This window comes from Polypterus senegalus, chromosome 7, assembly GCF_016835505.1.
Source record: "Polypterus senegalus isolate Bchr_013 chromosome 7, ASM1683550v1, whole genome shotgun sequence".
Taxonomy (NCBI): Eukaryota; Metazoa; Chordata; class Cladistia; order Polypteriformes; family Polypteridae; genus Polypterus; species Polypterus senegalus.
Window position 1 is genome coordinate 11,172,976 of NC_053160.1, and position 16,252 is coordinate 11,189,227.

At 43.7% G+C, this 16,252-nt stretch overlaps 1 protein-coding gene across 1 annotated transcript in view; it reads left to right on the top strand.

Annotated features, from left to right (window-relative positions):
* The window catches only part of adamtsl7 (ADAMTS-like 7), a 324,601-nt gene that overhangs the window by 284,475 nt on the left and 23,874 nt on the right, over nt 1-16,252 (top strand). Inside the window, exon 9 of the mRNA XM_039758226.1 lies at nt 16,029-16,202. Within this exon, the coding sequence (XP_039614160.1) occupies nt 16,029-16,202 (174 nt within the window). The remainder of the gene's footprint in view (nt 1-16,028; nt 16,203-16,252) is intronic.

Genomic DNA, 16,252 nt, shown 5'->3' on the forward strand with positions numbered 1-16,252 from the left:
AATGAGTTCATCAAGAAAACAGGGACTCAGTTGGAAACTTGTTAAAGGTAAATTTCACACAAACATTAGGAAGTTTTTCTTCACACAGAGAACCACAGACACTTGGAATAAGAGACCAAGTAGTGTGGTAGACAGTAAGACTTTAGGGACCTTCAAAACTTAATGTTATTTTAGAAGAATTAACGGGATAGGACTGTCAAGCTTTTTTGGAATGAATGGCCTGCTCTCATCTAGATTGTTCTAAAGTTTTAATACACAAGAGCCAAGATCTTAAATAAGCCAGTACTATCTGCATGCATACAGTGACTGTACCAACCAACATCTACAGTATATATATCATTCACTAAGGCAAGACGACCATGGAAAGCACGCCGGAAGGGGCGTGGATTCACTAAGCCGCCGACAAGTGAGACACCTATGGCGCACGCAGGATGGAGCCACGCCCACCAACTCCAAGACCATTGGATACGACGACAACTCGTAGAGCCACGCCCACCAACTCGGACGCGACGACACAGAAAAAATGGCATCATTTATATTCGTCTGTCGTAGAGGTCACATGCAGCTCCGACCCACGCTGACTGTTCATAGAGGCGTGTTTCTCGCGGAGGTGAATCGCCATATGCAGCGTGTAAAACGGTTTGCGAGGGGTATCCCATGGGATCCTTAAAACATTCCTTTACAACTGAGGTTAAAACACAATGAAGTAAGCAGTCTTTAAAAAATGAGTTTTCGTTACGGCCTTCACGACCGCGTGCACCATAGCAAACTGTTTTACACGCTACATACAGCAATTCGCATCCGCGACAAACATGCGTCCTCTTAGATACTCCTGCACTTTGTATACACCCCCCTCCCACCGTGGTCGGGTGTCTTGGTGGATTATATATAGAAAGGCAGCCAAAACCGCACAGAGCAATGAAAAGTCTACGTGAGTCACAGGTGCATCTGGACTGTACAAAGACAACAACGACTCGAGTGACGAGTTGGAGGTGGGCACATGAGCAGGCAGTGTATACTGAACGAGAAATCAGCAGACTAGCATGACGGAGGGAGCGGAGTGGATGTCCTTCTCCTCTCCTCCCGTTCCACGTTGAGCGCCGCACAGACGATTGTGTGTTGGTTCGTTCCGTGCATTGGTTAAAACCCAATGAAGGAAGCAGTCTTTAAAAACCAATAAGCCCTGTGCCTCTGTTTCATTACCGTCTCACCTGCTTCACCAATGCAGGCCCCGCAACAGGGCAGCCAACCGGGTAACCAAAGTCTTTGGGTTCAGGGAGGAGTATGGTTACAAAGCTGAAACTTAAAGGAATTGACGGAAGGGCACCACCAGGTGTGAAGCCTTCGCTTCATTTGACTCAACACAGGAAACCTCACCCGGCCCGGACACGGAGAGGATTGACAGATTGATAGCTCTTTCTCAATTCTGTGGATGGTTGTGCATGGCAGTTCTTAGTTGGTGGAGCGATATGGCTGGTTATTTCCGAAAATGAACGAGACTCCCGCCTGCTAAATAGTTACACGACCCAACAGCGGTCTGCATCCAAATTCTTAGAGGGACAAGTGGCTTTCAGCCACGTGAGATTGAGCATTAACAGGTCTGTGATGCACTTGTATGTCCGGTACTGCACGTGCGCTACACTGAATGGATCAACGTGTGTCTACCCGGCGCGGGGAGCCGTGCGTAAGCCGTTGAACCCCATTCGTGATGGAGACCGTGGCTTGCAATTGTTCCCCACAAACGAGAAATTCCCAGTACGTGCGGGTCATACGCTCGCACTGATTACGTCCCTACCCTTTGTAAACCCCTCCTCCCAGGTTCGGGTGACTTGGTGGATTATATATAAAAAAAGCAGTCGGAACCGCAAAGAACAATGAAAAATCAACGTGGAAACCGACTGAGGCGGTGTTTGGAAAATTAACAGTCAACGTGACTCACAGGTGCGTGTGGACTGTACACAGACGAAAGCGACTCAGGTAGGGAGTTGGGGGCGGGCACATAAGCGGGCAGTGCGTACTGAACGAGCGCCGTTCAACCCCGTCCTTCACTTTGGAAGGAGAAAGCGAGACGGCGCTCCTCCGGTTTTCAGTCACGGACAATTGTATGTCGGTTCGTATTGTTGCAATGTTACTTTTCTTGGTGGTTTATTAAATTACGGATTTTTCAAATGTTTATTTTTTCCTCTGTGCTTAAAAATCATTTAAACAGCGGCCTGATTATGCGGCGTATGCTACACCGCGGGTTGGCTAGTACAAATGAATTCAGTCCAAACTCTATATGTGATGACTTTCAAGGGGATTGAATACTTTTGCGTGCCACCGTAAGTGCAATTGTTTCCCCTTCCCCTGAAGAGAGAGACAGTCCAAGACAGAACAATGAGCTCAGACGCTGCGCAAGTAAACTATGATACATAGCGCAAGGAGCAAAGTCGCAGAATCAACCGGAATGTTCAAGCAAATTATAGAAAAAAACCCGATCCAAGTCTGTTAAGTAGTTAGTAGTTCTCTCGTGAAAACCGGACAGACAGACAGATGTTGGATTTAATATATATTGAGATGTTCCCGTTGCCCACGTGTAGCACTTTGCACTTTTCTACATTAAACTGCATTGTCTGAGTGTTCACCCAGACCTGAAGCCGGTCCAAGTCTTTCTGAATTATTTTTGCTGCCTCATCAGTGTCTGCCATTGCTCAAATTTTGGTGTCATCTGGGGATTTCACAAGTTTACTAATGTCATTAATATAAAAATGAAAAAGTAACAGTTCTAAATTTTCCCAAATGTGTGCTTGGTGTGTGTGCCCTGCGGTGGGCTGGCACCCTGTGTTTCCTGCCTTGCGCACTGTGTTGGCTTAGATTGGCTCCAGCAGACCCCCGTGACCCTGTAGTTAGGATATAACAGCTTGGCTAATGGATGAATGGATGGAAAAGTAACGGATCAAGGGCAGACCCCTAAGGGAACTCCACTGGTGACCACGTTGTCCTCTTATCTGAACCCTTTGTCTCTTGTTGGTTTTCCAGTCTGATGCCTACAGCTTCTAGTTTTAGACTTAGTCTTCGATGTTGGACCGTATCAAAGGCTTTGTGAAAGTGTAAATAAATTCGGTCTCATGCTTTGTTTTTTGCCAGCTATTAATTTAATGTTTTTTTCTTTTATTTGATACATTTTGTTAATCCCTGAGTGGAAATTCTCTTTTCACCTGACCTTTGGTGGTCAAAATGCAGGGTCAGCCATTGTATAGTGGCATCCCTCGGGTTAAGAGTTTTAGATAGATAGATAGACACTTTATTAATCCCAAGGATAAATTCACATACTCCAGCAGCAGCATACTGATAAAAACAATATTAAATTAAAGAGTGATAACAATGCAGGTATAACAGACAATATCTTTGTATAATGTTAACGTTTACCCCCCTATGGTGAAATTGAAGAGTCACATAGTGTGGGGTCTCCTCAGTCTGTCAGTGGAGCAGGATGGTGACACCAGTCTGTCACTGAAGCTGCTCCTCTGTCTGGAGATGATCCTGTTCAGTGGATGCAGTGGATTCTCCATGACTGACAGGAGTCTTCTCAGCGCCCGTCGCTCTGCCATGGATGTCAAACTGTCCAGCTCTGTGCTTACAATAGAGCCTGCCTTCCTCACCAGTTTGTCCAGGCGTGAGGCGTCCTTCTTCTTTATGCTGCCTCCCCAGCACACCACCATGTAGAAGAGGTCGCTCGCCACAACCGTCTGGTAGAACATCTGCAGCATCTTATTGCAGATGTTGAAGGACGCCAGTCTTCTAATGAAGTATAGTCGGCTCTGTCCTTTCTTACACAGAGCATCAGTATTGGCAGTCCAGTCCAGTTTATCATCCAGCTGCACTCCCAGGTATTTATAGGTCTGCACCCTCTGCACACAGTCACCTCTGATGATCATGGTGTCCATGAGGGGCCTGGGCCTCCTAAAATCCACCACCAGCTCCTTTGTTTTACTGGTGTTCAGGTGTAGGTGGTTTGAGTCGCACCATTTAACAAAGTCCTTGATTAGGTTCATATACTCCTCCTCCTGCCCACTCCTGATGCAGCCCACCATAGCAGTGTTGTCCGTGAACTTTTGCACGTGGCAGGACTCCGAGTTGTATTGGAAGTCCGATGTATGTTGGCTGAACAGAACCGGAGAAAGTCCAGTCCCCTGCGGCGCTATATTAATAATAATGTATTTTATTTAGAGGGCACTTTACATCAGCAGTAAATCTCAAAGTGCTACATACAAAGTTTAAACAAAGGCAAGGCAACATAAAAACAGCGATAAAACGACAATAATTAAAGCATTCTTGTTAATTAGCTTTCCTAAATAGAAAAGTCTTTAGCTGTTTTTTAAAACAGTCCACAGTCTGCTGCGCTCTCAGTTTCTCTGGTAGGCCATTCCAGAGCCGTGGAGCAGCGGCTGCAAAGGCTCGGTCACCCATTGCATGAAGTTTGGTCACGGGGGGGCGAAGGCGGTAGGTATTTGCAAAACAGTAGACCCTCCAGCACTGCCTGGTGGTACCCAGGCACCCCCGGAGCCCAATAGGGCTTAGCCACCAAACTCCATTTCCCAGTATGCCTTGTGGGAATCTGTGGCGCTGCCACCTAGTGATCCGGGCACATTCTCTCCCTTGCTCATTCCATTCCGGAGACGTCCCGACTGGGCAAGGGCACCAGCTGTCCACCACAAGATTGATTACGTAGATTTCAAGCCGTCATACACAGGTAGCACAACTAGTTATTTTCTTAAAAGAACTTATCTAATTTATTTCTTATTATAGTTTCCATGGTCTGTATTTACCAGGATCCTTGAAGACTGGGGCCACATTTTGCAACTTTTCATTCCTTTGGTGCTTGAGGTCTGATGGTGCCATGTTTTGTCTCGTGTCCACATTTTTTTATCAAACCGCCAAACACAAGGCTAGTCAATTAGAAAAAAAAACACTTAAGAGAGAATTCTGGATTGACTTTGAATCGTTCTTTTGCCGTTATTTTGCTTTTGATGATCGGTATTCCTGCTCAAAAGTCCAAGGACCCCTAGCTGCCTAACAGCGATTCTGATCTTCTGATTTTCTCATCTGAAAGGCCGTCACTTCCTGCTTAGCGTCCCTTTGGACTCGCCTCTCTGCCTGAGGATTCATAATAATGACAATCTGCAGCTCTGTGGACTGTGAAAAAACCGGCGCTCGCGTGAGAGCCGTGTATTAATGAAATCTTCTCCGGTATGGAGGAACCCATAAGAACAGCAGAGCAAACTTCATTAAATACAGGTGTTCAGAAAAAATCACTAAAGAGTCCAGGAAATCAGAAAAGCTCCGCACTGCAAACACACATGTAAGTGACAGTTGTAGGGAATTCATCTTATTGGACATTGTGGACGCTGGCCCGGACACAGACAGACGGACATCGTTGGTTCAAACCCACACGCGTTTATTTACAATTCTGATATTTACGAAGTGAAGCACACAACCCAAAACTCCCCCAAAGTCCAGGCCTCTCAGACAATGCCTTCCTCTCTGGTCTCCTCCACTCCTCTCCTCCAAGCTCTTCTCTTCTTCCTCCCGACTACAGCCCTCGAATGGTGGGAGGCGGCCCCTTTTAAACCCACCCAGACATGCTCCAGGTGCCTCCCAATGAGCTAGTGCCGACACTCCCTGGTGTGGCGGAAGTGCCGGCTGCACACCTGGAAACACTCCGGGTGTCCCTGGTCTTCTTTTCCCGAGCACTTCCGGGTGTGGCGGAAGTGCTGAGGTCCAGGGCTCCTCAGGCATTGGGGCGTCCCCTGGCTGTGACCACAGGCTCCTATAGGCTTCTAAGCTCTGTTCCCGTGGTCCCCAAATCCACCAGGGTGGTCGCCCCCTCGTGGCCTGGAGGAGGTGTAATCCCTCCTCCGGTCCTTCCGGGCATCCCGGCTGGGTACCACCCCCAGCCACTCGCCACAACATATTCAACATGGACTGTAAAATATTCTGAGTAGAAAACATAAGCCCATGCTGTCTGTTACTTAGTTTGTTACTTTCAATTCAATTCAATTCTTTATTGACATGTGTACAAGTACCATGTACAATGAAATGCTCGCGCACATGTGCCCCCGCAGACAGTAAACACGAACAAAAAAAACAAACAAAAAAACACACACACAATAAATAAATGAATATAAATAAGTAAATAAATAAAACTAGAATCCTAGGAATAAATAGACACAGAGGCAAAAGTGAATGTGCAGGTAGCAGTGGAGGTGACACAAGGTTACTGATTGTTCATGAGTCTGATTGCAGTTGGGTTGAAACTGTTCCTGAACCTGGAGGTGTGCGTCCAAATGGACTTTAAGTCACTTCCCAGATGAGGAGGAGAGTGAAAAGTGACAGTGCAGGGTGGCTGGGGTCCCGCCTGATACGGTTCACTTTCCTGAGACACCGTGTAGTGTGGATGTCATGGATCGCAGGGAGCTGTGTGCCCGTCATCTGCTGTGCCATGTTCACCACACGCTGCAGAGCTGCGCAGTCCTGAACTGATGTGATCCATCCTGTCAAATGGCATACTGTATAACAGAGACATATGCGTTTCATTTGTCATTACAGCATTTGTAGCAATGCATTTAATTACTGCGAATGTTTCTGGTGCACCATATGTTGGAATGAAAAATGCAGTGCATTTCATTACTACATGCATTACAAAATACATTCCAATAGAAGGTGCACTACTGAGTAATTAGATTTCTGCCCGTCTTAGAGTACAACACTGTATTTTTATTATTGAAAACATTTGTTTACACCGATATCAACTAAATAAAACCCAAATGAATTAGTGCTTTAGGGATTTGTCCATCAATCCACCCATTATCCAACCCGCTATATCCTAACTACAGGGTCACAGGGGTCTGTTGGAGCCAATGCCAGCCAACACAGGGAGCAAGGCAGGAAACAAACCCCGGGCAAGGTGCCAGGCAACCACACTTAGGGATGGTATAAAATAGAAGTGTGCAAAGTATCTATCTATCTATCTATCTATCTATCTATCTATCTATCTATCTATCTATCTATCTATCTATCTTTTATATAGTGCCTTTCATATCTATCTATCTATCTATCTATCTATCTATCTATCTATCTATCTATCTATCTATCTATGACGTTATTCTCCATCCAGCCCTACAGTGAGGCCCTTCAACCTACTGGGAAAAACCTGGGGATTGGTGGCAGAATTGGCACTCCGCCCACCATAAAGAACCTCACATTGGTTCCATTCCACCTGAAATAGTGTGGTGCTGAGGGATCATCCGTTGCATGCCTGCACTCGGGTCCTAAGCTGGGATCCTGAGTTGGTTTGCCATGTGGTGGGTGCGGCAATGCAATGTATCAGTGCCATGTCCTAACCTCTCCCTTCATTAAATGGCAGCCAAACAGAAATGAGACGTGAAAGGAGCCAACAGATGACCAGCTAAATTGGGGCTTCAAACTCCAACTAATTTCACTCTAACCAGCTTCCTAATTAGAAGGAGATTCTTGTAGTTAATTAAACTTGTTATTTAATTCCATGGCTTGTTGCTGTTCTCATTCTGCAACAGCAGGCATTTCTAAAACTGTTGGTTTTCTGTTTTTTCTAACAACACTAACAAAATGCTTTGGTTTTAGAGAGTTTTAGAAAGTGAGGTGATGATTAGTGAGCAGCAGTACGGCTTCATGCCAAGAAAGAGCACCACAACTGTGATGTTTGCTCTGAGGATGTTGATGGAGAAGTAGAGAGAAGGCCAGAAGGAGCTGCATTGTGTCTTTGTGGACCTGGAGAAAGCACATGACAGGGACCTCGAGAGGAGCTGTGGTATTGTATGAGGAAGTCGGGAGTGGCAGAGAAGTACGTAAGAGCTGTACAGGGTCACAGGGGTCTGTTGGAGCCAATCCCAGCCAACACAGGGCGCAAGGCAGGAAATAAACCCTGGGCAGGGTGCCAGCCCACCGCACTTAGGGATTTGTCTTACTGTAAAATCTTTAATTTACAGTACATAACCAAGACATTTTATGGTGCACCTGGAATTAATTTTCTTTTGTGTCCCGATCTGTCAGCTATCATTGTGCCAAGCTGAGATGGCATATCCTATAGCAATGCAAAGTTAGACTGTTTGACACAAGGTGGCACCCTTTTTGGAAACTTTTAGTTTCTTGCTCCTAAACAGTCTCTCAAATGAAGTTCTGCAGTGCAGTTATATATACAGTAGGATTCTCCAAAGAGACACAATACTGAAGGAGTCCGGTCTTCATCTCAGGTCTCGCAACCATATAGGGAGCACCAGGACTCTATGCTAAAGGACGAAGGTCCAAGTTTTTAGATATCGGAAGCGCCACACACCCCTTTCCAGCGACCTCATGATCCTTCATGCTCTCCCAATCAATCTACTGACTTCATACAAAGAGTCACCAGAGACATGAATGTCACTGTCGAGGTCAGTAAACCTCTCGACGAGGTCGACACTCTCTCTGCAGACAGACACACCGAGGATGGCCGTGCCCAAGAGGTCACTAACACAATGGTATAAAATAGAAGTGTGCGATCAATCGGCAAAGAAACATGCTCTGCTCTCAATCCGTCTCAATTTCCCCTTGGGATTAATAAAGTATCTATCTATATCTATCTATCTATCTATCTATCTATCTATCTATCTATCTATCTATCTATCTATCTATCTATCTATCTATCTCAGTGGTTCCCAAACTCGGTCCTGGGGACCTGCTGTCATTGCAGGTTTTTGTTCCAACCAACTTCCGTTTTTCATTGGACTCTTAGCCTGATTAAGTGAGTCCTTGGAGTCAATGTAGAATTTACAAAACTAAGTTTGGTAGATTTTTATTAAAATGTAATAAGCTGTTATATGGGGAATAGGTAGGTTTTTTTAAAGTCATTAACAGTATTTTCAACCTAATTTTCATTTTGCTTTTCCAAGTGTTCTGGTTATTTAATTGATTATTTACTAAATAGTGGGCCTGGCTCTGAAGTAGTTGCAGCTTTCATTATTCTGGGTGTCTGCTCTGGTTGTTGTTAATTGTCACTATAGGGTTAAATGAAGGGAGCAAACTACACAGGAAAAGGGGAAAATAATAGGGAAACAACAAAAGAGTTAAGCATTTATAGCTTTTGAAAAAAACTAAAATATTTCTAAATGTCTTCTAAATGTAAAAAACATACTGTTATGTTTTTTCTGAATGCAGAATAAGAGAAGAGTAAAAAAGTCCAGCTAATTAAATGAGATCAGTTGATATCAATTATTATCACCGATCGTGCATCTGGTTAGAACAAAAACCTGCAGCCACAGTGGGTCCCCAGGACCGAGTTTGGGAATCACTGATCTATCTATCTATCTATCTATCTATTATATAGTGCCTTTCATATCTATCTATCTATCTATTATATAGTGCCTTTCATATCCATCTATCTATCTCTTATATAGTGCCTTTCCTATCTATCTATCAATCTATCTATTATATAGCACCTTTCCTTCCTATCTATCTATCTATTATATAGTGCCTTTCATATCTATCTATCTATCTATTATATAGTGCCTTTCATATCTATCTATCTATCTATCTACTGACTTCATAGGAAGAGTCACCAGAGACATGAATGTCACTGCTAATGTAAGTAGACCTCTCGACGAGGTCAACACTCTCTCTGCAGACAGACACACTGCTGATGGCCGTGCCCAAGAGGTCATTAAAGGCCTGGCTGTTGGTTTTTATCAGGACCCTCGCAAGCCCAGACACTCAGACCCCTCACTCAGTCTCTCGAGCACCCAATCAGAGCCTCCATTGACTCTGTGAAGATCACAGCATTGTCAGCAAAATCAAGATCAATGAATCTTTCTTCAACAACAGATGCCACACTGCCGTTGGACCCTATAACCCTGTGCACAACCCATTCCATGCCAGCATTGAACAGTATCTCAGTACATCTGCATGCGCCCAATATGTCTACAGGCTGCACATGCTCAGTACATCTGTAGGCTTCATGCGCTTAGTATATGTGCACATGCTCAGTAGATCTGCAGGCTGCACATGCTCAGTATATCTGCACGCACTCAATATATCTGCAGGCTGCACATGCTAAGTAGATTTACAGGCTGCAAATACTCAGTATATCTGCACATGCTCAGTAGATCTACAGTCTGCACACGCTCAGTATATCTACAGGCTACATGTGCTCTATATATCTGCACATGCTCAGTAGTTCTATAAGCTGCACATGCCCAGTATGTCACAGGCTTTAGGCGGGTAGCGCAGTGAGTTCCATAATAAAGTAGTTGGTTTTGCAGAGTAATTCTGAGCGGACAAAGACTGGCTAAGTCTGCATGTTACAACATTTAAGGGCACGTTTACAGCTTGTATTAAACTTTTTGATCAAACGGGATGAGGTTTCATCTTGACAAATCGCTTTTATTAACACCCAGGGGTCTGACTTAGTGCACATAAACAACACCAGGCTTGCAGGATACCCAGCCAGACAACCCTTAACTTGCATCATTTTTAAAAATAAATTATTACTAGGTAAAATAATAATAACTTCTATTAGTACCAGTCATTTTATATCGTTAGCGCATGTGAACGAATGCCTGCTTCCTCCCCGCTACACTAACTGCACAATTTAAGTTGGTTCCTGTCCCTGCAGGTCTCCAAACGGAAAATATTCCAGCAACATTAGCCATGATGAATGTGCGATTAACACAAGGAGTTTGTAAAATATATAGCAAGAGAAGGCTTGTTTGTGACCTCGGCTTGGGTTTGTGCCCTACATTTTCTAATATAATGGAAAGGAAACACATGCCTAGGGGATTCCCTGTGCAGCAGTTAATCTAATCAAATCCAGAATGGTCTGCAAGCCTAAAATATCATTAAACATAGAAGAATCAACTGGAATTAATTCAGTCTGTGTAACCTGTTGTTTTGTATTCATGGGAAAAGAAAAAGAAAAAAAAAATAATGTTTCTGTTTTGTTTTTAATTCAACTTATTGACCTTTTTATGAAAAGACAAAACAACTTTTGAATCTCATCTCGACTCTGTTCATTTTTCAGACTCCTTTTCCATTAGCAGCTGTAAATATTGTTTTAATGAAATCCCTGCATGATTGGGGTCAAACAGAAGAGATCGGATACATTTACATTTCCGTTTAATGCTAAGTGGATGCTTTTATTCAACGCGGCTTACAAAAGAACTCCACACAATCGAGTAAACGCCACGCTGGGGGAGTGTATGGGAGCAAATATGACAGGACAAGGGGACAAAGGGGACCATCACAAGTGAAAGAGCTGAGAACAAAAACACAAATGCGACATACAATTCTTGGGTTACAGAAACCTACTAAGAAATCCATTATGAAGTAGCAGTGGTTTTATTCCAACCCAGTTCCTTAATGACAAGCCAGTTATCCATCTCAATACAAGGATGCGTGTCTGTGTGTGTGTCCATCCGGTTTTCATGTATCTGCAGTTCATTTGTCATTCCAACAGATGGTATGTCACAAATATTTATGATGAAAAAAATGCATTGCATTTGTCATTCCAACAGATGGCGCATCACAAAGTGAACACTGATTTTACAAATCCCGTATCAAATAAGCTGTAGGGTTTTGTTCCAATCCAGTTCCTTAATGAGAAGTCAGTTATCCATCTTAATACCATGATGTGTGTCTGTCTGTGTGTCCATCCTGTTGGTATGTCACTGCAGTGCATTTTTCATTTCAACAGATGGTATCTCACAAATATTTATGGTAAAAAAAAAGATTGCATTTGTCATTCCAACAGATGGCGCATCACAAAGTGAACACTGCTTTTACAAATCCCTTATCCAATTAGCTTTAACAAAGACATATGCATTGCATGGTTCACTGCAAAAATTAACACTGAAGCCCCAGTTGATTACATAGATTTCAACATGTCTTAGATGAGTAACACAGCTAGTAAATAAATAAAGAAAGAAATAAATACTCCGCCTTAATAAAAGTACAATTTTCTACGTATCTCTCTCTATGTCCATCCCATTATTATATTTTTGTCATTCCAACATATGGTTCATTAAAAACATTTTTTAGTAATACAATGCATTGCATTAGCCATTCCAACAGATGGTGCACTACAAATAATAGCACTGTTTTACAAATCCTACACCAAATGGCATATAACAGAGACATGTACAGTACAGGCCAAAAGTTTGAACCCACCTCCTCATTCAATGTGTTTTCTTTATTTTCATGACCATTTCCAGCACTCCTTCACTCTCCTTCTTGGTCAAATAGCCCTTACACAGCCTGGAGGTGTGTTTGGGGTCATTGTCCTGTTGAAAAATAAATGATCGTCCAACTAACCTGACTTCTGCACAACACAACTGCTGGTCCCAACCCCATTGATAAAGCAAGAACTTCCACTAAATAACCCTGATAAGGCACACCTGTGAAGTGAAAACCATTTCAGGTGACTACCTGTTGAAGCTCATCGAGAGAATGCCAAGAGTGTGCAAAGCAGTAATCAGAGCAAAGGGTGGCTATTTTGAAGAAACTAGAATATAAAACATGTTTTATAAATTTGCAAAAATTTCTAAAGTCCCATTTTCACATTGTCATTCTGGGGTGGTGAGTGTCGTTTGATATACAGTACAGGCCAAAAGTTTGGACACCCCTCCTCATTCAATGTGTTTTCTTTATTTTCATGACCGTTTACATTGGTAGATTCTCACTGAAGGCATCAAAACTATGAATAACCCCTTAACAAAAAAAGGTGAAATAACTGAAAACATGTTTTATATTCTAGTTTCTTCAAAATAGCCACCCTTTGCTCTGATTACTGCTTTGCACACTCTTGGCATTCTCTCGATGAGCTTCAACAGGTAGTCACCTGAAATGGTTTTCCAACAGTCTTGAAGGAGTTCCCAGAGGTGTTTAGCACTTGTTGGCCCCTTTGCCTTCACTCTGCTATTTTGAAGAAACTAGAATATAAAACATGTTTTCAGTTATTTCACCTTTTTTTGTTAAGTACATAACTCCACATGTGTTCATTCATAGTTTTGATGCCTTCAGTGAGAATCTACCAATGGAAATGGTCATGAAAATAAAGAAAACACATTGAATGAGGAGGTGTCTCCAAACTTTTGGCCTGTACTGTATACTGCATGCTGCACTGCAAACTAACACTGAGGTCTACAGTGATTACTTAGATTTCAACTCTTCTTAGATGGGTAGCACAGCTAGCAAATAATAAGTAAATAAATGATACAACTTAATAAATGGAGAAGTGTCTGTATGTCCATCTGGTTGCTATGTCTTTGTCATTCCAAAAGGTGCCGCAATCACAAACATTTTTACTAACAAAATGCATTGCATTTGTTACTCCATATGACTGGAGCCTCACAAACATTAACTACTTTTACAAATCTCATACCAAATGACATATGTATTGCATCTTTCATTCCAACAGATGGTGCATCACAAATATTTTTTGTGATAAAATGCATTGCATTTGTTATTCCAAGAGATGGTGCACCACAAACATTTAACACTGCTTTTATTATCCCATACCAAATGGCATATAACAGAGACATACACATTATATTCTGCACTGCAAACATCGTAGCAAATGTCACTGCAAACAATCCCCAAAATTGAAAAGTTGGTGCACTGCAAATGTAAATGCTGAGGTCTAGGTTGATTACTAAGACTTCAGCTGGTTGTAGGGGAGTAGCACAACTAGTAAATAAATCAATAAATAAATCACCAAACTGAAAGGAGAATTGTCTGTGTGTCTCTCTGTCTGTCTGTCTGTCCATCTGGTTGCTACTGTATGTCTCTGTCATTCCAAAAGATGGCACATCACAAACATTTTTAATAATGCAATGTATTGCATTTGTCATTCCAACAGATGCCGCACCAAAAATATTAGCACTGCTTTTACGATTACCATACCAACATGGCATATAACAGAGACATAGGTGTTACATTCTGCACTGCAAACAATCGACAAAAGTGAAAAGTTAAGGCTCAGCCACATTTTTTCTCACCCTTGGTGATCCTTACTGTATGTTGGGAGGCCATCACAGATGTGATCTCCACCAGGCTTTAACACAAGCTTGGGCTTTCCTGCCAACACACCGTTTAAAGACAAAATCCCTAATTAGAATTGTAATCCAGAATTTATGCAGCCCATTGACTTTTGCTTCCTACTGGCTCAGAATTAAAGTTGAAAATGCACTGTAACCCTGCCAAATTCCAGAAATGGACTGTTGTTATTATTATTATTATTATTATTATAGGTGGCACAGTGGGTAGCGCTGCTGCCTCGCAGTTAGGAGACCCGGGTTCACTTCCCAGGTCCTCCCTGCGTGGAGTTTGCATGTTCTCCCCGTGTCTGCGTGGGTTTCCTCCGGGCGCTCCGGTTTCCTCCCACAGTCCAAAGACATGCAGGTTAGGTGGATTGGCGATTCTAAAATTGGCCCTGGTGTGTGGCTTGGGTGTGTTTGTGTGCCCTGCAGTAGGTTGGCACCCTGCCCAGGATTGGTTTCTGCCTTGTGCCCTGTGTTGGCTGGGATTGGCTCCAGCAGACCCCCGTGACCCTGTGTTCGGATTCAGCAGGTTGGAAAATGGATGGACTGATGGATTATTATTATTTTATTTATGAAAATCCAACAATGGAAACTTCATACGATCAAAGTTTAGAAGTGTCTACCTGAAAGCTATGTGGTTTATATTGTTATTAATCCATAATTAACAGTTACAGTTATGTTTGTACGAATGGAAGAGAAGCTCTGTGATACGGTTTGCATATTTGCAGCTGGAGATCCACAAAGGGAGAAAATGAAGCACGTCTCATAAAGTAGTTTTTATTCCTGAGCTTTCAACCCCTGCCAGGGGTCTTCATCAGAGAATAATGCTTAGACTTATTACTTACCTGAATGAACTTGCAGAATCTGGACGATATTCATTGTGTTAATCTAATTTCGACAATTTGAAGGTTGCTGAATATCATGGCCGGCCTGTACGCTGGTACTGGGAGTGCTGTGCAGAGTGGAGGCAGACCCTCTGCATTTTTCCCAGTTGATTGTGGGGTTCATCAGCGGTGTGTTCTGCTCCTACTCTGTTCAATGCTTCCATGGACTGGGTGGTGGGCATTGTCATGGGATCTAGTGGCTGTGGGGCATCTGTTGGTGAAGAAAAATTCACAGATCTTGATTTTGCTGATGATGCTGTGATCTTCGCGGAGTCAATGGAGGTTCTGATTGGGGATCTGGAGAGACTGAGTGAGGAGTCTGAGTGTCTGGGCTTGTGAGTGTCCTGATAAAAACCAAAGAGCCAGGCCTTTAATGACCTCTTGGGCACGGCCATCAGCAGTGTGTCTGTCTGCGGAGAGAGTGCCAACTGAGTCAACCTCGGTAGTGACATTCATGGCTCTGGTGACTCTTCCTATGAGGTCAGTAGACGGATTGGGAGAGCCTGGGGGTCTTGAGGTCGTAAAGGGGTGTGTGGCACTCCCAATATCTCAGGAAAAAGGACGAAGGTCCAAGTCTTTAGAGTCCTGGTGCTCCCTGTTTGTGAGACATGGACGCTATCCAGTGACCCGAGATGAAGACTGGACTCCTTCAGTGCTGTGTCTCTTCAGAGTGTCCTTGGGTACCACTGGGTTGACTTTTCGTTGGTCATGGAGTCCCGAATGAGGCACATGACCTGCATTGTGAGGGGGCATCAGTTATGGTGTGATTACCTGAGGCTGATCAGGCTCACAGGACCCTCATTGTTGAGGACCCGAGTGGCTGAACCAGGCCAACGAGACACCCACCTAACACCTGGCTGTGGCAGTTAGGAGGGTCATTTTCCAGAGGGGGCGAATGGACCTCGTGTCTGCCTGTGGGGTTGCCAACCGGGATCCCGTGCTGTTTTTGTGGTGTGGTGGGTGCCACCAGCATGATGTACCAGTGCCTGCTCCCCAACCTGACCTGACCTGATATTCCTGCACATTCACGATTTTCGTTTTTCTCTCCCGCTTTTCCTAGTGCTCGGCCGAATGCGGAAACGGCAGCCAGACGAGAAGTGTCGTCTGCCTGATGAATCACATTAGCAGCTTACCCCTCGAAGGATGTGGCAAAGAGAAGCCGGCAGAAAGCAAGCTTTGTAACTTTGGCCCTTGTTACGAGAGAGCGGAATGGTTTACGGGGCCTTGGGGACAGGTAAGGCCGAGATATTTATGAACGAAATTCCCTTCAGCCGTTAATCACAG